The following is a 23,751-nucleotide window of genomic DNA, read 5'->3' as shown; positions in this document are numbered from 1 at the left end:
CGAGCTTCATGGTAAATTGTTTCGATGGTAGGTTATCAGGCGTTGACTCGTCGGAGTGATCTTGCGAGTGGTAGAGAATGTAGGTTGAGCAGGATGTCGCCACTGGTGTTCCGTGGTCGAAGTTCAAACAGCAGAGTTTCGCTTAAAGCGGGATTTGGTGGAATTTTGAGGAACGACGGTCATCAGTGTAGAACTAATCCTTTGAATGTTACTGGAATAATCAAGATTGGCTAGAGAAATGTGTTTAATTCTTTTATGACTTAAATTGATCGTATTTGGAGTAAGTAAAATGGGAATAATATGAAAATATATGTATTACGTTTATATTCCTTATCTGTAGAATCTACCTTCTTTATTGTTCCTTTCATTTGTGGCCCATCCAATTCTTTCAATAATTTACTTGTCACCCGTTTCGCTTGTTTTCTTATTTTCAAATCACTCCATGCCCGCTATTTTTTAGTGTAATTTTTATAGTTTCAACTTGCATTATATGCCGTGTAGATCTGAGTAAATTGTATGTTTGAATCTGTTGAAATATTTATCTTGAAATATATAGTTCACTGATAAACTAGTATATAGCGCAACCATATAAAACCAAGAAGAATATTCAGAACGTGTATTTTTGGTATTTTTAGTTACTAATTTAGTTACTACTACTAATAATAATATCAATGAAGAAAAGATTTATAATAATAATAATAATAAAGAATATTACCTCTAATGATCTAAACACCAAGTATTTGTTTTTCTTTGCTCTTTTCGCGTCTTCATCTTCAAATGCTCACTCCACTATTATTTCCAAAATCATTTCACTTCTTCAACCATTTTTCAATTATCCCCTTCGATAAATCGCACGAAGGTTCTTTAAAAGCGATTAAATTTTCGCAGTTTGAAAAGATGGGGAGAGTCGCGAATCTGGAGTGAACTAAGGGGGTGGCGCTCGACACTTTCGTTGTCGTGGCTCGTTACGGCTGCAGAAACGGTGGGAGTTTTGCCGCCCTGGTAGTCGGCTGCCGCCGTCGGCGGAGATTAATTAACTAGATAACGGTCGGTGGCTGCGAGGGAACGTTGGAAAAGGAGGTTCGTCGAGAGGGAGTGGAAGAGCGAGACGGGAAATGCTCGTGGGGGTGCGTGGCCACGGTGTAGAAATCCCATGGCTACCGATGGTCTCAAGACGCCTCGTAATGGACAGTTGTTTTTGAAGATTTTGGAATGTGACGATGTTCCGTAATATTTGTCCATAATTAATTTAGACATTGTGAATTTTGTAATACATATATAATTTAAATGCTTCTATTAATTATCTGGAATATATATCTTGTTAAATCTGACCTAATCCGCTCTATCTATACTAAACATTATACTAGCACTATATCCCATTATGTATATTTTTCTGAACCTAACTAATTAGCGCGTCATCTCATATACAATACGCTTCATTTTTCTAACAAAAAGGTAAACGATTCTATAATGCAGTGTATAATATATTACCTACTTTCAATCACATTCCAAACAATAATACATACAGATCAAAGTATACTAAAACATCAATCCTAACTGATACTTCTAGTGTTATATCGTAAAATATAATCGATGTATACACATGTAAGTATCCGTGGTTTGTTCGTAACAATACAGAGAAACCGATAGGGAAAGGGGGAGGAGGTAGAATTGCACGGACATCGGTAGCCATGACGGGGGTTTCAGAGTCGGACGGTGGACTTGGCGTATATCGACTGTGTCGCCTCATCTACAAGTCAATCAGGCTCGCGTGCCAGCGACTCGTGAAGGCGGTTCGGTACACGTAAGTAAGTGGCCGACCGGCCAGCCGGTGCAATACATATACCTGCGGCCGCTGTCCAATACGAGCGTCGACACGGCCACCTTTATGCCGGGTATGCAAGTATAATGCGCCGCTGCATATATGAATGCTTATGGTAATCCGCGCGCGGCACCAGCCTCGTTTCGACGTTGGCCCGGATGCCTGCTAGATAGAGCACGGCCCCTGTCTATTGTTATCGGTCGTTCTCTACATGCACCCGACGCCGCTTTTCCTATGTCCATAGGGTTTGACAGCCAATCCTTGATTCTTACATTTCCTATAGATATAGATTTTGTGTTAATTTTGGAAGAGAGAATATTCGAAAAGCGTTGAATTATTGATTTTTTTTAAGGAGACGATGCATTTTATTAATTGTAGGGACTGTTAACCTCAACTTTAAACCTAACCTTTTATTGGTTGTATTCGCAGCAGCTAATGTAAAATACTAGAAAAATAATATCTCGATAGAATCTTTAAGGACATATAGATTTCTTAAATTTAATTTATTTTTAAATATTCGTAACTTAGATATTTCAATTTACGGACTCACTTTTTAAATCTCCAAACATTTACAAGCAAAACGATACCAATATCAATCTTCACTTCCACATACACCACGTATCAAGATAAAGCCCGTTGGAAATGCTTAATAAATAGCCCGAACCAGTCAGACCATTTTATTCTTCTCCAGGTGAGGCAACCACGACAGATTCTAGATTGATTTAGCCGGAAAGCTGAGGATGGATTCTACCCGGTGACTCAGTGGATCGATGTCAGTGTGAATCGTGGTCGAAACCATGGATGAAGCACATGATTCGACCCCATGGCTTGAACCTACCGATGGCAGCCTGTCCGTGAGTATAGACGAGCGATCATATCGGGTCGTTAACTGATATTAATAGCAGGGCGCGGTGAACTCGCTCGTACTGCCTCTGTCTGTCACGTTCTGTCGCTCTTTTGGCCGGGTACTCTGCGCTGTCCTACCTAAGGGACCCTTTGCCCTAATTGTAACAAATTAAATCACGCGATATCGACGATTCCCTCGGGTGAAATCTACGCGCGGCAGAAGCGTGCCGCGATTGTGCACGCCTTTTCAACGCTCTAATCTATTCTCGTCGGACCATTGTTTCCAATTAAAGGGTCCCAGATTTACGCTCAACTACGAGCCATGCTTCGAGCTTAGTTACTCTAGATTAGTACAAGATACAGATCTGTAACATAGGTTCGTTTAGGTTTGCGATCTTTATACGTAATATTAAGCTGTGTTAAGTCATGTGCCTTGAAGATTTTGGTTTCTATTAAATTTTGAATAGAATTATAGATAGGGGTTTCTTGTACAATAATCGATATTAATTAATTCTTAAAGATAATAGTTATTAAATAATTATTGTACAAGTTTCAGCTCCGAGAAATTGGTTTTTCAATTGTAATAAACTGATATTGTTTTACTTTGATGATTTAGTCTATTTTATATTCTGGAATTCAGTCTGTACCTATCTAACCTAACCTAACCTCAATCTGTATCACTCAAAATCCAAGGAATCTGACGAGTGCTATTCAAGACTTAACAATCCTAGTTAAGAACGTTCAAAATTAATAAATAATTTGTAAATATTTTATTTTGAGAACAATGATAAAAATCGTATAACTCTACCTGTTTCCCCCTTTTTCCAGATTTTTAGCAGGTATGGTGAACCTTATGCGAAGCAACCGAGAGAAATCTTCCTCCAGAACGTTGGGCTAGATTTATAAGCATGCGAATAAACTCTTTTTAATATGCAGCACTAACCTGTTGAATGCATTGTGTTCGTGACAAGCAGTGATTACATTTGTTCTCTCGAGTTAGATACATTTTTTATCATTTCAACGATCGTGTTACCGATGATAACCGCGTTAACCGCTGTTCGGTATCGTTGTAGATCAAGGGTGCTTTAATATATTACTTTCTGGTCTCGCGGCTAACTCGATGAAAACCGACCAGAAAGAACAATGAAAGGGAAGCCAGAAAATTTGTTGCAGTAACTGATTCTCCTCGTAAAAATTCCTTTTGTATCTGAATAAAAATATTCAAACAGCCCATACTTTTCCTATATTTCTTACTAAATGACTAAAAATTAACCATCTTCACTCTACGTGTGTGGCAACAGAAATAAATTTATGTTCTTACTCTCTTTCACTTTCAAATATCCTTCTAAATATAAAGTTAAAAGCTAAAAAAGCTAACAATGTGATGCTTTGATATATTCTCTGATACAAATAAGAGCAAAGGCACTTCCTTTGTTCTCCAAATTCCTTAATAACTCTTTATCCTAATCTATGTATACGTAGCAACGATCTATGTAAATATTAGTAAAAAATGTATTATATTTTTCCACACAAACAAGAGCAAAAAGAAGCAAACACAAGCACTTCAATTCGCCGATAACTCTTGACTTTAATTTCTGATAAGGATCTCTATAAACATTCTTACAACTCCAAAAATATATAGGCTACCATTAATATTTAAATATCTTTTTAATTCTTTCAAGTCTAGAAATATATCAAAATAAATCTAAAGATAATGTATACTAATATTTAAATAACTGTTTCACATTCTCCAAGCTTTCGACTATTTCTTATCCCTAACAAGATCCCTATCTATCAACCAATAAAAAGAAAATGGAAAAAAGAGAAAAGAAGAACTAAAGTGCAAGGATTTCGATGCGTGGTACGACAGGGAAAAGAGAAGAAACTCGGGAAAACTAAAAAGAACGGTAACAGAGACGACTTTTGATATTTCCTGGCTTTACCATTAGCCAGACACAGTCCTCTAGTCGGCGAGGGTAGCACGGTGGATGCGGGGAAAGCCTCAGGAAGCTCTAACTCACGGGCAAAGGGGCAACCCACACCGTTCACCCGAGCCAGCCCCTGCCATTAACATTAACCGAGCACATACAGGGTGTTTGCAATGGCATTATCGATCGGTCCGGTGAAAAAAGACCAGCGAATCGAGCACTTTGTACGATACGTGCAGGAAACGCCTAGTTTACATTCACGAAACCCGGCTAAATGCCGATAGACTCGTTTTCGGCCTCTATCCACCGTACCCGACCCGTTCGTGATTGCCGACAACAATACGGATCATCCTGATTCAGAGAGAGAGAGAGAGAGAGAACATTTTCGACCTGAACTGATTATCCTTCGGATTCTCTTGGAAGAGGAAGACTCTATTTTGGGCTCTTGCAGAATTCTATTGCCAACCAAGGGTGATTTGGTTTGAGTGCTATCTTGTTCTTGGTATCTTGGCTTGTTCAGCGTAGAAGAATATGAAAATGACCTTCTTTGGTTGAATGATATCTGGATGAAATATTGGAAGTGAGTAATTTATTATTTTAAATAGAATAAATATTTTGTTCTAAATAGAAGAAAAAGATTCTATCTATGGAGTCCTCCAAATTATTGTTTGCCTGGTTAAGTGATTCTTGGGATGATGATGATTCTTTTATGTCTTTAGAGAGAAAATTCATTATACTGTGTACGAGATAAATATTTTCTTCCAAACGTAACAGTGGCCTTAAAAATAATGGAAAATTTAAGTGGGTCGCTTATCCTCTAGGTTTGTCTTAACTAAGTATTGAAATGACATGATATTCTGAATGAGATAAACATTCGCCATAATTAGTAAGATGGTACCACGACAGTAAAGAGTAAGTTGTTAAAAAATATAAGAAATAAAGACATGAGAAAACTTTCGCCGCTCTTTATCAATTCTCATATTTTACAGCAATTTTCAACCCTATTTGTAGCATCGCACAGATGCACAATCTCTAAACCAAACGCAACCCAATAATCCTTCAGACCCCTGCAATTTCGCAGAAAAAGAAACAAAAATTTCTTTATTATTTACCTAGTGATTCGTGAATAATCGATTAAAGCTATCACCGTTAAGAATCAGTCTCAGATCGAGCAGTTCTTCTCCGTTTCAACAATCATCCCCCTTGGCCAGTTCGTTTCCGGTGGAAATCACGAACCATGTCTAGCCGTGTCTCGTTGTTCATGCGTGAAGCCTCCGATCGTGAAGCAAGGAACGATGTCAATCGTGCGAGAAACATCGAACCTTTTGTGTCCTGATCGATGAGTGCGTATTCGTGTCCGGATCACTGTGGATCCGTGCTACTTCCGGTCGCGGCCATCGTCAACCGTTTCCACGTATAATCGACTATGCACGGTATGCTGCTCGTCTCACTTTCTCACTATCTACGGATAAAAGTTATAAGAAGTGAGATATGGTGTAACAATTTTTTGAGATAAAGGGAGATGGCGGTTGATAAAGCCATGTTCTTCTTGTTGAAAGAGGTAAGATGGTTTGAGGATGTAGAAGAATGTTGTTTGAGTGCAAGTCCGTGGATAAAATTGGTTCTACGTTATTAGGTTCCAGGCCTGTGAATCTGTGAAGAAAATAAGAATATTATTAGGTGAATAGGCATTGGGAAGAAATAGAAGAAAGATCTACAGCTAGGACTGTTTAAAGTTTAAAGAGACAGTTCATACCTATGTATAGTTTTCTTAAAACCAAATTGAGAACAAATTCAGCAACAAACATTTGCAAACTATAATCTGATTTAGATCCGAAGAACTACGAAAAACAATAGGACCGGATTTTCTATAGCGTAGTAATGCGATCTTGAAAATGATAACAATAACACGTGAATTCGCGTTGATCACTACGGTTAACGAATAGGACGATAACGATACATGGTTATCGACGATATGTTGGAACATATACCGGCGGCTGGCCGCCAGCACCCTTTCGAAATCGTGCCCTGGCCACGTGTCCGACGTGTCGCGCCCCCGTTGTTACTGCACGCCGTAGATCAGATAATTTTCGTACAAGCAGATACCCGGTGGAAGGGCGGGAACGTATACGCCATGACCTTGCATAAAGATCACGAGATAACATTGATATATTAATCGAATTTACTACTTATCCTGGGAATGTTATTAGCTCTACGAAATCTCTACGTGTTCATGGATATCGCTCTCTTTTAGTTCTGGTTTAGAATTGTCATTATAGTATTGTTATTGTATGGCTAAATTTATGGAAACGAGTAGATTGGTTTTCTTAGCATTTGATATCTCTCTTGACAATTATTCTTTGGTTAAAATATTAATTTAAAGAGAAAAGATTGATCTATCTTTGATCTAAGCGCAATAACAAGCAAAGTATAATACAGTTGTGTCGCATAAAGATTAACAGATAACGTTGAATTATTCATAAAAACAATCTGTTATTTTGGAAATGTTACTAGCTAGATGGGGCGTATAAAAGTTTATAGGTATTCTTCTTACCTAACTATGGTCTAGGATAATTTAGGATATTACTTTATCTAAGTTGGATTTAAAGTAATTTTAATCCCACGCTTACTCAAAATTCCATATTTAAATCTAACATCATTTCCAATCAGTGCACTTAACTGAAGCTACAAAGAAATAGACGTTGTTCTTACCACATCCTCTTATTTTACAGCGTTGAAAGATTTAAGTGGATAAATCCCCGCGAATCGGAGGTGAAAGACATTTAGTTGGAAATATTGGATTATTGTAAAGGCCCATTACGGAGTACAATTGAAAGCTCAATGTTCCCGTCATCTTGAACCTATGCCAAAGTCCCATGACCGCTGCACGCCAAACTTCCAGCTCTTGTATGCAACAATTTTCGTTCTGTTTTGCTTGAAAACCCTCCTCCTTTCTTTTTCGTTAACTTCTTCAGTCGCTATAAAGATGTCAACATATCGATTCCAATTTAAATTTAATCACATCAAGAAGAACTAGCAATTTCCTCAATTTTCTCATCAAGTAGCAAATATAATAGATGAAATATTAAAAATAAAAAAGTATTACAAAACACTTTGCAATGTTGTCCATCGTAGAATGTCCAACAAACAGTATTTATATTTTCCCTTTATGCTTAGACAATTTTGTCAAGCATTAAGCATGGACCTTAATTATCGTTCAGGTTTTTCATCCTAATATTTCTGCTTTGCGTTCACCGTCTATCGGGCTTTTACTACTGTGTATTAGATCTAAAATACCAACATAAAATATTCGAGCCAATAATATAGTATTATATTATGATATTAAAATTAATTACTTTCTTTTGTTCAATGAATTTTTCATTTTTCATTTCATCGTATTTAACATGGAAAATTCGGAGTAAAATAAATCCGGAGATCAATGAAAGATCCTTATCCGTATCTGTCCCTTTCCAGAAAAGTTAAAGGATATGCATTCAATACATTTCAACTTTTTTAAACAGAACATCCATCTGTGAGTGTATCCGTAACTATATCTTAAAAAATTGTACCTAATTAAATTTTGTGGATCTCACGACAATAGTTTCCTTTAAAAAATATTTAGAGGGCCATTCGAAGACATCCATGACCCAAAAAAGGTAACTGAAAGCCAAAACGCAACACCTCCGAAGATTGAGAAACTCTTAAGAGACTGATCACCCCAACGAAGACGTTATTGTAAATCCAAAGCATCCAAAAAAGAAAAAAAAACAATAGATATATGATGGAAAAAGTGAAATTGAGCTCCTGACAAAGTGCAACAAACACAGTGATATACGCCAAACAAATATGAGAGACAAGGACGTAGAACGTAGTAGTAGAAACAGGTCAGATAAGGACAGACGGAGAGAGAGAACGAGAGAGAGAAAGGGAGAGAGAGAGAGTGAGCGAGAGGGACAGGCAGGAAGGGAGAGGAAAGATCCACCCTGGTGGATGATCCCGCCTCTAAGGAGCCGCTTCATGCCAGAGCCGGGCACGAGGGGGTTAGCAACCAACCCTCCTACCTCCTCCACCGCCATCTCCACCCTCTCTCCCGGCGTCCCGGCGCAGGCTCCGATACACAGCCAATCGTCGGACCGCGACTGATAACGACGCTGCCAAATGTGCGTCCGTCGCATCGCGGCCGAGTTCGCCACGGTGGTCCACGCGTTTCTCGCAGCCTCGTTACATCCTCCGGGGTTGTAATCCGCTCGGATAGCCGGCTATCGGCCATCGTACGCCGGTTCATTTGGTTGTTAAGTCTGTTTCACCTGTCTGCTTTAGTTGAAGCTACGGCTTCCTTTGGATTTTATTTTATGTATCGTTGAATCTCTCTGCTATCATTCAATCCGCGTGTTCATCCAATGTTGCTGACTTCCTGGTTTGGTTCTCCTCGTTGAAGTTTTCTTCTCATTGAAGGATACTTGAAAGAGGAACGAGGTTTTAGTATTGGGTGAAGTATATATAGATCGTGGTTGGGATTTTATTGCAAGTGAGGAGGTGAAGGTTTGAGACTCGGTTTGAGCTACCTGGTGCGAAAGACGAACTGGATTTGACGGTGCTGGATAAGGCTACACGCAGGACCCCGCATTGACGGTGAGTTGGATCTCATTTTGGACTTTTCAGTTGATTGTGATTGCATATATTATTGTACCTATAATATGGAAACTGTAATATGAAAACAGCTTAGTAAGCAATGTAGTAAGTAAGAGTTTGGAATATTTTTAACCAAAATAAGAGTACTATTTATGTAGTTTGAGAGTTAATGATTCTGTAGTTGTAATTGTATAAGAGTAATGTAATAAATAGTACAGTAAGTAAGGATGTTGTAGAAAATTGTAATAAATAGTATAGGAAATAAGAGCTTAAGACGACTCTGAAATAAATTCCCTGATAATTAGGAAGTCAATGACTCTACAATGACTGAGTTTTATCTGCCTGCTTTGCCTTGGAATTAGGCTTATTTTGACAATAAGAAAATTCCATATTAACATCATGAACAAAAGATCTTGTTGTAGCAAATACGTTATACATTATAGTGTTAATTTCATAATAAAACATTTAAGTATAGAAAAAATGATAACACAATCTCGGACGCTAATAAACAATGTTCAATTGATATATAACGCATATAATGATTATTAAGTCTAAGTCAAATAGAATAGTTACAAGATTATGAGATTTGTATAAATCATTTTACCGTTACATTCATACATACAGCCAGACAGGGTGTAATATCGCTTCCACCATTCGTGAAAAATAACTACAATGATTTAGAGGCGTACAGTAGTGGAACTATCCGAACATTTATCGCCTCGTGGGCGAATTTCCGATAACCGCCGAATAAAAATCGGCACGTTTATTATTCCCGATTCTTTCCCACGGGTTTTACCGGTTCGCGTTTATGATATACACTGTGTACACCCTCGTGAACACCAGCCTCACCTGTCTGCACGCATGTTTCGCGTATTAACCGCTCCGGCGTGTATCTTCAACGCTAAATTACCGCCCACGTTCGCATTTTTCCTGCCGACTCTTTTATTGGCCCGCACTCTACACCACGTTGTTATTCATTTTTTTAACGCCTCGTAAATTCTACAAATCCTGCCCCATTTGTCTCTCTTGTATCATCGTTTTTTATTTCGTGTCATAATATCTCTTATGCAAGATTTCTTAACCCATTAAAGATCAATTAAGGCAACATTTCATTTACAATTTTTCGCGATCAATTTGCATCGTTGAATTTTCCTTGACATTCCGACTGTAAAAAGAAATTCTAAAAATTCCACTTGATATTTTTTTCATTATTATTTCATATACCTAGATTCTACAATTTAAAGTTAAAATTAAAAATTTTAAGTTAGCCTTTAATTGGTTACATCCATTTTTGTCTTTGCTCTTCTTTTCTCTTTGCCGTTTAATTCGGAAATTTCTGTTGCACCAAGTAAGAAGAATTCAAGACTTACTCGAGTCTATCGTTAAATAGGTGTTCTTGTTTTCTGCGGGGTTCTGTTCACTGGTTATCGTTTGGCTCTATTTTCGTCGTTAAAGAATTCCTGTTTTTAGAGGAAGAGCGCCTCGTTCAGGTAATATCCATGTTTTCCTCGCTGTCCTCTCTTTTCATCGATGAACTTTGTCATGTATTAAGCATGGATCGTGATCATGGAAGTCGTTCCGGTTTTTATCGCTGTACTAGTATTTCTGCTTTCCTCGTCTGAAAAACGTCATTGCCCCTTGGACTTTGTATTTTGCATATTAGAAGAGAAATATCGAGATAGAATATGTATATCGAATCAAGCGCATAGCATTATGCCCTGGTATTAATATTAATTCTTTTCTTTTCTTTTTCTTGTTCACCTCCTGTTGTGCAATAAATGGCAGGCTTTTTGTGCGATTGTATTTAATATTATACAGCGAATCTCAGGATTAATTTTAAATGGTTAATAATTATCGTCAACTTTCTTTTATGTTTATTATGGAATCATAAGGAAGAATATATCTATAATTAAGGAAAATATTACTGCAAATCTTGGGATTCTATGTATTACTTCCATAAAATTAATGTGCAGTATAAACTCTATATCTTACCAAGTTCCAACAATTATGAATTATATATCTGTAAAAATCATATATATATATATGTATTAATTTCTTTTCATCTATATTGTCAACAAAACAGTACTTTACCTAACAGAAAGATCCAGAATTCTTCCTTCTTTTCAAACAAATTCAACATCCAACAACTATAAATCATATATCAAACCACAATAGGATATCAACCACTAGACATTACAAGCAACAAGGCAAATTCTGTTTAAAATAGAACAATTTGGCAATCTTCCTCCTTTGCAAAAGTGTCCAATCTTTAATAACCATAAATCAGACCTCAGTTTGATCCTAAGACTTCATTGAAAGATCAAATACCAATCTTATCTAGTCACCAAGAAGCCATCATGCAGTTCTTTCTAACCCATCATTATACAGCACCAACAACAACAAACAATCTATAAAAGTATGCTGTACCTAAAAAAGGACACAACCAAACATTCTCCATATTTAAACATAATCATTAATACAGAATCAAATACCAATCTTCAATAACAATACCATACTAATCACCAGAGTTACAAGAAATCAAGGAAACCATCATGTAATTACTTGTTCATCAAAAGAGCGCTCAACCTAAAACAGAGCGAATCCAGCATCCGTCCTACGATTCCATTGCACACAAGCAAAACCAAACAGACCATCATCGAATCATCCGGTAAGAAAACGCAGCAAGGTAGACGCATGTATCGTTTTCTCCCTCTTTCGTATTGAAAGTACGCGCGGCCGCATCGTCCGCGACACAGTGCATTTAAATAGTATGTGTAGGTACATGCGAGAGAGAGTTTAGACGAGGTAGGCAGAGGGGTTTCCGGCGAGCGTTAACAGAGTAACAGAGTGATGTAATGAGGCCCGGAAGCAGGCAATTTGCTGGCCGCGGCGGCCGCAGTTGCGCGAGACAACCTGCCCGGAGTACCTTCTTCTTGATATCAGGTCCAGCCTCTTCACCAACCGATATCCGACAATCCTGTGTCGCCACTGATCAATCCAGACGGCGCACGTGCCGTAACCATAGTGATCCCGCCAATCCTTTACGAAATCTTCGATCGAAAGATTGATCGGTCTATTGTTTACATCAAATACTTTAGTGAAATTTTACAACGTTTCTCCAACGATGATTCGTTGTTCCTGTGTTTCTCTTATCAAGTTCTGTCGTTGAAACACAGCGTCCTACAAATGTACAAGAGATTAGTGTGATACTGATTAGAGGTTAAGAAGATAGAAACACAAGCAGTCGAATGTGAGAAGAGTATGGTGCTCTAGCTACGTCTACGTTTAGAGAAGATTTATACATACCCAATGTATGTCGCTATTATTTTGGTGTGAAATATGTCAAATGATTCGTAAATCTGTGCCCTAGGACAAGTCTTACATTATTGTCGTCTGTTCGAGAACGAGCTCAATATTATTATACCAGAAACATAACATACACTATGTATTAATAGTATGTGTGCAATAACAATATATGCGTAATAGTGTATACTAATATAAAAATTTGTTTTTAACGAGAGGATATAGATATATACAGACAAATCATACGAATTTTCCTGGCATTAGTTACTATCTGATATTGAAAGTTCACTGGATAAAACTCCATGGAATTAACTAGTGTTATTCCTAAAACGTATAGTATAGATATATATAGATAATATATGTATAATAGGACTATACGTATGATGATATATACTGCTATAAAAATCTGTTTTCAACGAGGAGATTTATAGTAGATGCATAATATTATATGCATATAGAAGGATCGTATGAATTTTCCTCATATCAATTGCTATTTAGTATTGAGGATTAACTGGATGGGACGCGGAAACCGTATACTTGCGGCCCGCCGGAGGTGCATCGTGATTATGTGACAGTTTTGTGAACGTGATTAAATTGACCTCGATACATTGTGGACATCCGTGCGGTGCATTTAATTCCGAACTGTGTTTTCGCTGCTTTCCACTCAATTCATCGTTTTCGATGACACCTACGAATTTATAAAGAAAAAGAAAAAAACGATGTTTCGTGTAAAACCTGATTAGATCTGGAAGAAATCATCGTTTCAAGTTGGAGGAAAAAGAAAGAGATTCTATCTTTTTCTTTTCTTATCGAGAAGACGATCGATGGTCAGCGTGTACGGTGTGCAGCTCGCATTTTATCGTAGACATCGTCGCAGTGACAGCAGGTAAAACTCGCGTCCATTTTTCCTCTGGTCATTGTTCGTTTCCGGTTAGTCGAATAATTCACGTAACTCGTAGGAGGAAGTGACAGATGTCGTGGATACGTAGAGAACACAGAAAGAAGAATTTTGTTACTGGAAAAGATCTATATTTTTATATATACAGATAACTGTAAGAAGAAATATTATTTATCGTTTCCTCTTTGAAACTTCTTTATTATTTTTATTCTGCTTGATTTATGATAAAGATGTATGATTTATAACGATTACGGTGTACATATACATAAAACAGAGGAAAAGGGATCGTGTTTGTGGAAGGAAGACATATTTTTGCACAGAGAAAATTGTAAGGAGAAATGTTATTTATTTTTTCTCTTTTTAAATGTCTTTTTTTAAATGTCTTTTTTTAAATTTTTGTTCGATTAATTTGAGATGGAGAGTGAAAATAACGTTCATGAAGATAACGATGCAAATGTCATTGTGGTATCACTTTCGGAATTCCGATGGAAGGCGATAAAGTTGGAGGCCGAGTCGATAAAATGTAGATCGGCCGGTAGATGCAACGCGGTAACCGCCTGCTCCTCTCTAAATTACGACAGATCGATTACGAGTTCCCGCTCGTTACGTGCACGTAATCTACCTCCAGTTAGCTGTTCGTTCGCGGCTATCTTCTCTGCCACCGGATTCTGAAGTCTCTTGGTGACTCTTCAAGATTTCCTATTCGTTGCAAGGTGTAAAGACATATTATATATTTTTGAATGTATTTTAATCTTCAAAAACTAAATTCACAATCTTTCAGAAAAATTATAACGTAGTGTGTAAATTATAAATCATAGTAACTCAATACAGACTTCCAAAATATAATGCTTCTTTAAGAAAAATATACTACATTACACAATTTTAATTACTTCCTTTTAATACGTTTGAAGTAGCATTTTCGAAGTCTCTATCCAATTATTTTGTAATTTTTAAATCATTGAATGCCGTAGAGATATAGTATGTATCTGCATTCCTTTTTACAAAGCTATGTTAGGTTTCAAAATTGACATTTAGTTGCATTAAAATTTTCAAATTGCTGGAAAAATGTACAGTATATATTCTTTTCTCAATGCAACATTCAATTTTGGAAACCTGCATTGAGTTGTCTTTAAAGTTCTAAATCGTTGGAAGATATAGAAATGTACTATATTCTTTTTAATATAATATTAGATTTAAGAAATTTGCATTAAGTTGCATCGATATTTTCAAACGTATAAAATTAATATATGTATCAATAATACAGTATATTGTTGTTTAGCAATGCTATCAAAAAACAGCATCTTTCTTAATGGATTAGGATGCGTTGATTGATTAATTGATCGAGATATCGTGCATGTTCGGAACGTCATTGCGGTGTCATGATCCGAGATAATCCGTAATGGATAGATCGTAGATATAGGATTTAGGTAACGATCTGTATAATCTATTAACAGACACCATTCTTGATGTGTAAGTTATCAATGATTCACGATGATTATCAAGCACAGAATTTCACTTAATTACTCGAGGATGATAGTTATTAATTAAAACCATTAAAAAAAGATATTTATTCGATGATTCATCTATCGAACAATTTAATCTACCGGTTAATACTCTTATTCTTCTGATGAAAAAATTTTCAATTATTCTTTACCGATGATCTTTCCAAGTGCTTTATGTATTCATATTTTTAATTACGTTTCTTGCGTGAGAAGACAAGTTCCGTGTAATAAGAGCACCAGCTGGTTTATAAATAAGAAACTTTCATGCGCTCATGCTCGTTCGATTTAATTCGATCGTGACTTTACCGGATGCTTTGAGGGTCCTTTAATGATCTTTAACGACACTGCTTACTGTAATACACGAGTACTAGCGCGAAGAGTCGCAGTAATCCATGCTCTGTCAATACCGTTGTCTATGGATTCTCTTCTTCCCTTTGTCATTCGTTTGCCAAATTAGAAGAGATAGAATCCATATGATAGAGTATATGTTATTGTAAGTGAGAAATATTTAGAAGTCAATAAGAATTTGTTTATGTCATTTTTTTATTATTTACGTTGCTTTTCTATCGTTCTTCTATTATTATATTGCTCTATTGCTCTTCTATTATTATATATATATTGCTCTTTATTATATATATTATATATGTTTATTATTATTATATATTTATTATATATTATATATATATATATTGCTCTTCTATTATTTACGTTCTTCAATTCTCTTATAATACTCTTCGTCATTTGTCTCATCTGTTAATACAATATAACATAGATTTTACAATATTATATTCATATGCCTTTATTTCTAATCTTGATGAAAATGATACTTTAGAATATCTGATGGTAAAATCGATCTGTGTTTCATAAAAATTCGATTACACTTTGATTGACTCTTTTGATTGATTTTTCAAATTATAAAGACATATTGCGCCAGAGAATAAAGTTATAATTTCATTAATCTGATTAAATAAAGTTAAAAGGAGAATTCGATTAATTTTTCAGGGGCTCTTTGGTGATGTACGACAGCGCTAGCTGTTCGTACGCAGGTGCGCTCGAATTAAAGGGAGCCTCCGGGGCCGGAGCCGCGGCCGCGGCCGCAGGAGTAACCGCGGCCGGTGTTAAGCAGGAGAATTGGCCGTACCGTGGCCTGACCTGCGGTAGCACCTTCCAGAGGCTCAAGGAGAGCGTCGACAAAGCGAAACAGGCGCTCGCCGACCGCGGTGGATATCTATCCGGTGCTTTCTCGCCGCCACCACGTGCCAATCCATCCACCATTTCACCAACCACGTCTATCACCGGTGAGTCTATCAAAATACTATGTAGTGAAATGTTGTTTACTGTAATTAGATTGCGTTTGTTCATGTAGGTGGAAGATTTTATAGAGGACAATGAACGTGCAACAATATTTTGCTTTTTGGCATTGATAATGGCAGTGCTCAAGGGATGCAGTGAGAAGTTATAAGATTTTCTTAAAGATTTTATTCTTAAAAGTGAAGAAAGTTTTTGTAATTTGGATGCAGCTAACTTAGCCTGTTACATTGTAGAGACACTATAAATAATAATATTTGGTTTTAGATGTTGTTGATTTGGTGTAAGATATTGTTGATTGTGTTTGATGCTACTAAAAGAGCATGTGATTATTAAGATTAGAGTAAGATTTTAAAGAAGGTTTTGTATGATAGAAGAACTGTACTTTCATAAAGTTTAGTTGTACAATTTCTTCCTTGTTTATTTAGCTTATTATCAGTGCCAAGAAGTAATAATATTATGGTTTTATATTTCATTCTGATAAAGGAACTAGGGATTGATAACTTGATGACAAATTTATTAATTCCCAAACACATAATGTGATATATGGGGAAGAATCGAAGAAAAGATTAAGTAGGTTGTGTGATAGGATGATTTGATACACAGGTGTTGAGTTAAGGAGTTCAAAAGTGGGTTGCTATTAAGGAAATGAAGAATTATCGAGGAACTCCATGGTATTTGGATTGCATCAAATTATACAATATCGCTGACATGAAAAGAATTTGATAATCTTTGTGATTAAGAAAATAATATTCTCTAGCACTTTAATGACTCTATTCCTCGTTTAATGAATCAATCCAGTAAATTATACCTGTATGTTTCATCAACGTATCGCGGCTTGGCAGAAGTCGCTGGAAATAAAATGGAAATACATAATCCGCGAATCGTATGTCGTCACGCGATTTCCCTTCTTTTGTCGATGATTGATATACACTCACTGGAACTCGGTAAGGTGGAAAAAAAACATTTGAAAGTAAAATGAAACGAATATTGTTTTAGGCCTTATCTCGAAGCTTAACTTTTGCTTCTGCTCTGTACCACCTGTCTCGACACAAGCTTTCACGTACTCCATCGAGTTGCGTGTGCTTTTCCACGCGTACTTGCGTGACACACGATTAACATAGGAAACGTCGTTAACCAACCAAACGCAATTAGCTCGTAATACAACTTAATTACACGATCGGTTATTTCTCTACCTGAGTTGAATGATAAATCTGTAAATGAATTGGAAATAATAGCGTTATAGATCATTTAGCTTTTACGTGTAATGATAAAATAAGATATTCATATCCTTATTATCCGAGCCAATCCGAGGTAGATGATAAATTTGCCAATAAAATAGAAATATAATATTTACGAATAAAGTAGAGTATTGTAAACACTTTTCTATACTCATATTAAAAATTTGATAAATAAAATTGTGTTAGCTATGCTGGTCAATAAAATTGAAAAACTTGTTACGACTAGAAGATGTAGAGTTTTGTTCAAACGTGTATAGATATACATTTATATCATCGAAACTTTTGCACGAGTTTCTATCGACCTATCAGCAATTATCAGAATATCATATATATCTGAGACGCAAAATTTAGTTATTTAGAACATTCACGCTTTTATGCGCGTATCCAAATAATACTGATATTAAAAATTTGATGAATAAAATTATGTTAGCTATGCTGGTCAATAAAATTGAAAAACTTGTTACGACTAGAAGATGTAGAGTTTTGTTCAAACGTGTATAGATATACATTTATATCGTGGAAACTTTTGCACAAGTTTCTATCGACCTATCAGCAATTATCAGAATATCATATATATCTAACACGCAAAATTTAGTTATTTAGAACATTCACGCTTTTATGCGCGTATCCAAATAATACTGATATTAAAAATTTGATAAATAAAATTGTGTTAGCTATGCTGGTCAATAAAATTGAAAAACTTGTTACAACTAGAAGATGTAGAGTTTTGTTCAAACGTGTATAGATATACATTTATATCATGGAAAATTTTGCACGAGTTTCTATCGACCTATCAGCAATTATCAGAATATCATATATATCTAACACGCAAAATTTAGTTATTTAGAACATTCACGCTTTTATACGCGTATTCAAATAATTTTTGCCACCGAAATAATAACGAGTATGACTAATATCAGAAGCTAAAGGACAGCGAAACGTGAATGAGTCAGTGGCACACAATCGCTGGGAACTCGCAAGTCGTTAATGGTCAGGGCAATTAAATCGAGTCACTTTTTTTCATGAATTTCTCATGATTTCGAGATGAAGGATCTAATCGAACGCCACGATCTCGATCGTACCGTTTTTCTCACGTTATTTGTTCTAGATACTTAAATAAGACTTCGGATGAATGTGATTAAGCGTTGCAATGAATGTGATTAATTGCTTAATTGCAATTAAAATTGTAATACGATAAATGGGTAGTTTAATACATTAAAAAAAACTAATATAATTGAGAAACAATCAAACGAATAATATCCTTATAAGAAAACACAGACAGTAATTAAATCTCCAATACTATAGTATCCAAATATCAATAAGCGTCATCGTAAGTACGTACAATTCTGTTTCAAACTGAATAAAAATCCACGCTTATTAATTCTGCCAATAGAACGCATATGTTCTTGGTAATTGCAAGAAAAAGAATGTATTATACAAAATCTGTTACGTAGTTTTGTGTATATATGCACGCTACTGCGCATAAGTATTTCATTTAATTTAAATAAGTAATTGTTACAAATATATAAAATATACTTGAAACGAAGCTCTGGCTTGATCTAATTCTCGCTTCTCATCTTATCGCTAGTTGGCAAATTTTGACGAAGACAATAATCGACACCAATCAGTATAAATAAAAGGATAATACCTGAGGATGGATGAAAATCGTTGGCAGGAAAAGACCAAAGTGACTTTAAGCGAACACGCAGTATGTTCGATATTAAGATCCCGATTGCACTACGCGTTCCCAGCTTCTAAAAGTTTATACGGATTTTCCGCATTGTCAGCTATTCGTCGGAGATAAATACGAATCTCGATCGAGCATAGCGTAGTCCTCGTTTCGTTTTCGCTTTAGTTGAACGTTTGATCGCAGTTGAAGCGTCGAAATACTTATGCAGCGTATACGTTATTAATCTTCCATGTGTTTTCTTTCTTTCCTCAGAAGCTTCAATTTGCCTTCAATTTGCCTGAGAAGCTTCGATTTACCTTCAATTTGCCTGAGAAGCTTACAATGTTCAATTCGTTAAAGACGTTCCGCGGCGCGAAACGCAGGAGAAAAGGGAGCAAAGCAAAGAACTATATATTCAAGTTCTAAATAAATAAACAAAAAGAGGAAAATCTGGAGCGTGATAATTTGTCAGGCGAGTGGCGGCCGCGATACCGGCAGCCTGACTGTTGCTCTTCGTTGTCGCCGATTTCCGATTGTTTTTTTAAAGCGCCGGTCGCCGAGGACATTAATTACCCGGCCAGTGTAAATCACGTTATCTACCACCCACGCCCCCTCTGCACAGAAGGGTGGAAACAGGGGTGAGACGAGTTGGAACCAGGCAGAGTAGAAGGGGTAGTAGAAGTAGAAAGGTTGCAACGGGTGCGTTGCACGAGGGCTGCACCGCTGCCAACTGAGCAAAACGGTCGTCGACTGCCGCTTCTCTCTCTCCATGGCCACACCAATATCCTGCTTGCTCTTCGGAAATTTATCGGCCAGCCGCTTGAAAACTTCGCGCCAGAAAGGTTGCCCGTCTTTCTGCTCCGGTCGAGAAAATTTCGTGAAACGATTCCAGCACACGAAACGTTGTTATACGCAGGGAATCGTAATTTTTGATCGATCTTTATTGGAGCAACGGCTGGAAGATCGTGCAACGTGTTATTATTATTTATTTGTATATTTCATTTGAGGTAGTCTCGACTATCACGGCCGTTAGCGACTACTTGTGGCTGCGTAGATATCGTGTATTTTTTTAGAAGTTTTTTTATTTAAGTTTTAGACCGATTTCCATTTGACGGAATGTCACACGATATCGACAAGGTAACAGAAATTACGCTGGTTCTTGGTTTATCGTTAGAGAACAATAAATCGTAGGGTGGCTTTATTGGGGGAAAGGGTGGAAACGCACTGAACAAACGTATTGTATTGTTATCGCGAATGTAACACGATTTGAGAAATCATGCAATTTTTCAGGCTATTATCGTAAAACAGTTCTCTTTATCGTAGGAAAGTTTGGAAGGTTTCTGATAGGAGAAGGTCGATTGGATATTGACGAATGAATTGTACTCTTAAGGATTAGATACAATTTGCAAAATCTGCTCTTTTTAATTTGTTTTCTTAATACGAGGAATTTTTCTTTTATCGATAATAGAGATATAACTTAATGCTAATAAAGCAATAAAGAGGATACCTACTTGATCTTATCCTATAGATATTACATATCTTCTTGTTGATAAATCTCATCGACAGAATAACTTGTTACTATATCTAAGACAGGTTGCTTGTGCTTTTTCAAAGATAATATTTCTCGCCTCCTCTGGAGGCTGCACTTTCTCCCTGTTTCTGTGTGCTCGCATGAAAAATAGATTACAATTAACCACTACTTCCTCCTTCGTGGAACGACTAATTGCGGGCTCTTACAGAACTGTGAATGTATACGTTCGTTAAACGAGAACATTCGCTCTCTATATATTTTTATATATTATACTTATATTTATATACTTATATATTATATTTGCTATATATGTATATATACATTTCATACAATACATACGCAAATATCGTACCAATAACGTACACGTATCGTCTTGAAAATCATAGCATACCGAAATGTTGATCAACTTGGAATTATGACTGGTTGGTCGGTTTCGAGCATAGTTGCCGAAAAATTTGAACGGGAGGACACATCTCGTGGTCGGTCCTCGGTGCAAGATGGTGGGTCGATGATGGCGGCGTAGTCGCGAAAATGTGGATGACAAGGGAGGAGGAGCGGTTAGGGGTTAGCCGGGAACGTATCCATGACGACCGACCGCCCCACGAATCGCCACCCTCCGAGATCCCGGATGCACCCCTCGACAACCCAGCATCCCTTCCATTCCTCTCTCCCTCTCTCTCTCTCTCTGTCTGTCTCTTCCTCTCTCTCTCTCTCTCTTTCTCTAACCCATGCAACCCTCTCTGCTCGCCCTCTGGTTGAATCCTCTATCTCGGGGGTTCCCAACCTTTCCACGAATGCGCATCGTCAAAACGAAAATCTGAATATTTTCGCTACTATTGAGAAAGAAATCTCTCGTATTTTGTAACGCGACCATTCTATATCATCTGACTATTCTATATGGCGTATTACGCTAGCGTATAGGGTGTAGAGTATAGCAAGCAAGTCAACGCTCTTCGGAGATATCAAAGACCCTCGAATAAGATTTCACGAGTTAAGAAACTTTCTAAGTGAACGGTAGTAGCAACTTTCTAAGTAGCTAGCCGAGATGGTAGAGAAAGAATCTTAATCGCGAACGTATATACGTTTGGGAAATTGTAAACAGGGACCGTGAATCTCATCGTGATCCTTTCAATGTTTGGTTTAATTACTCGGTAGCTAGAAATGATGTTTATAACCTTATTTTTCAGTGAAGCGTTCGCTATCTCTTCTTTTCTTTTTTTTTTTTTTTTTTTTTATTAATCCGTATTTCGTATTTCATTCTTATAGTGCATGTTAAGCTTTCGTAGTTGTGTGGAAGCATCTACTGTCAAGATTTAATATTCTTGGACTTAATCAATTATTTAATTAATTGCATAAATGCTTTAATAAGTACAGTGGTGTACAAATTCTTTTTGTAGCTACTATGTATACAATTTCACCATCTTTCGCGTACCACCAATGATGCTACTGATTGAGAACCACTGGCCTATCTGTCCGTATCTACGTGGTGGTATGATGCTCGGCTACTTAGATTTTAAGTTCGGACCATTTCGTGCCATGGATCTATATATATAGCTATATATATATATATATATATATATATATATATATATATAAATCCATGTATACATATGTATTTTGTATAAAGTATATATATGTATATGTGTGTTTATGTGTATATATAAGATATATACGTACAGGTTGGTAGGTACGTACGGTACCTGGCCATAACTCTCGCAGAGTTTCGCCGCCGCTGACAAAAGGGGAAATCCCTCGGTGAAATTGTAGCCGTGGTCTCTCTTCGCGAAAATTCACCGGCTTTTCTACGGTTAGCAAACTAGAAGGCAGCAATGAGAAGGAGTCGGAGTAACGAGATCGCGGTTCTGAATGGTTTCAGAATTTTCGGTTTTAGAAGCGTTTCGTGTTGGAAATCGATTGATTCGAATTTGCAATATTACGTCGAGGATTTGGTGGGGAACAAACAGTCCTTTGTCGTCTTTTTGTCCCATGTTTCTTATACCAGAGGTCAATACCACTTAATGTTCTTCGTACAGGTATCCGCATATTAAATTGGTTAGAACGTAGCATGTCGAATTCTTGTCTTTGCAGCTACTAAAACACGCAGACGCTTTCTGTGAAATTGATATTGATTTTCATTGAGATTGAAAGTCAACCGTGTATATTTATCTTCATTTACTTTCTCATCCGTATGTAGTACATTTATTGTAATGCGTGTTATGAACTGTTGGTTCTAGTATTTTCTTGTGATGGTGTGCGAAATCGTACCAGGGAAATGTGTAGGCTGGGTGAGGGGGGGGGGGATTTAAGAACTTTTCTTCGTTGTTCCAATATTAAATCGATGTATCGGCTACATGGAAATACATAGCAAGCCTTATATTTCTATGGAGAGACTGAAATTGGAAATTTGCACTATGGAATTAACATCTGCTATAAATGCGGAAGATATTGATCGCTCAGTAGGAAAAGTATAAAACTATAATCAGAATATTGTTTGGTTATTAGAAAAAAAAATTAATTTAAGATTCCAAATCTTCGTAAAAATGAGCAAATCTTCGATTTCATTGAAAATCAGCTGTTGTCGACCTCTTTGAGAAGCGTGTACCTAAAATGTGTCGCAAAAAGTAAGCGATGACGAGTATACTCGTCAAACACAGGGTACATGTTCTTGTTAATGAAATGACTATTTTATTCTTCAATTTTATTACTGCTATTTACCGCATATTACCAAGTTCCTATTTAAACAGCAAACTGTAACTACTTTTCACGCACGACGAGTATACTCGTCATAACACTAAATACTGCCATGCGTTTGTGACGAGTATATTCGTCATAACACAAAATATAGTCATGCGTTCGTGACGAGTATACTCGTCATAAGACAAAAATATTGCCATGTCTTCGTGACGAGTATACTCGTCATAACACTAAATATTGCCATGCCTTCGTAACGATTATACTCGTCATAAGACAAAAATATTGCCATGTCTTCGTGACGAGTATAATCGTCATAACACAAAATATTGTCATGCGTTCGTCACGAGTATACTCGTCATAACACTAAATACTGCCAT

General features: G+C 36.7%; 1 protein-coding gene across 1 annotated transcript in view; it reads left to right on the top strand.

Annotated features, from left to right (window-relative positions):
* The first annotated feature begins 12,138 nt into the window (after positions 1 to 12,138).
* Ets65A (DNA-binding protein D-ETS-3) overlaps positions 12,139 to 23,751 on the top strand; it is a 69,428-nt gene continuing 57,815 nt past the window's right edge. The window contains exons 1-2 of the mRNA XM_033327956.2: positions 12,139 to 13,417; positions 15,934 to 16,229. Of these exons, the coding sequence (XP_033183847.1) occupies positions 13,356 to 13,417; positions 15,934 to 16,229 (358 nt within the window). The 5' untranslated portion in view covers positions 12,139 to 13,355. The remainder of the gene's footprint in view (positions 13,418 to 15,933; positions 16,230 to 23,751) is intronic.

This window comes from Bombus vancouverensis, chromosome 1 (assembly GCF_051014615.1).
Source record: "Bombus vancouverensis nearcticus chromosome 1, iyBomVanc1_principal, whole genome shotgun sequence".
Lineage (NCBI taxonomy): Eukaryota > Metazoa > Arthropoda > Insecta > Hymenoptera > Apidae > Bombus > Bombus vancouverensis.
Note: the sequence above shows the minus strand (reverse complement) of the source record. Positions and strands in the feature narration are given on the sequence as shown.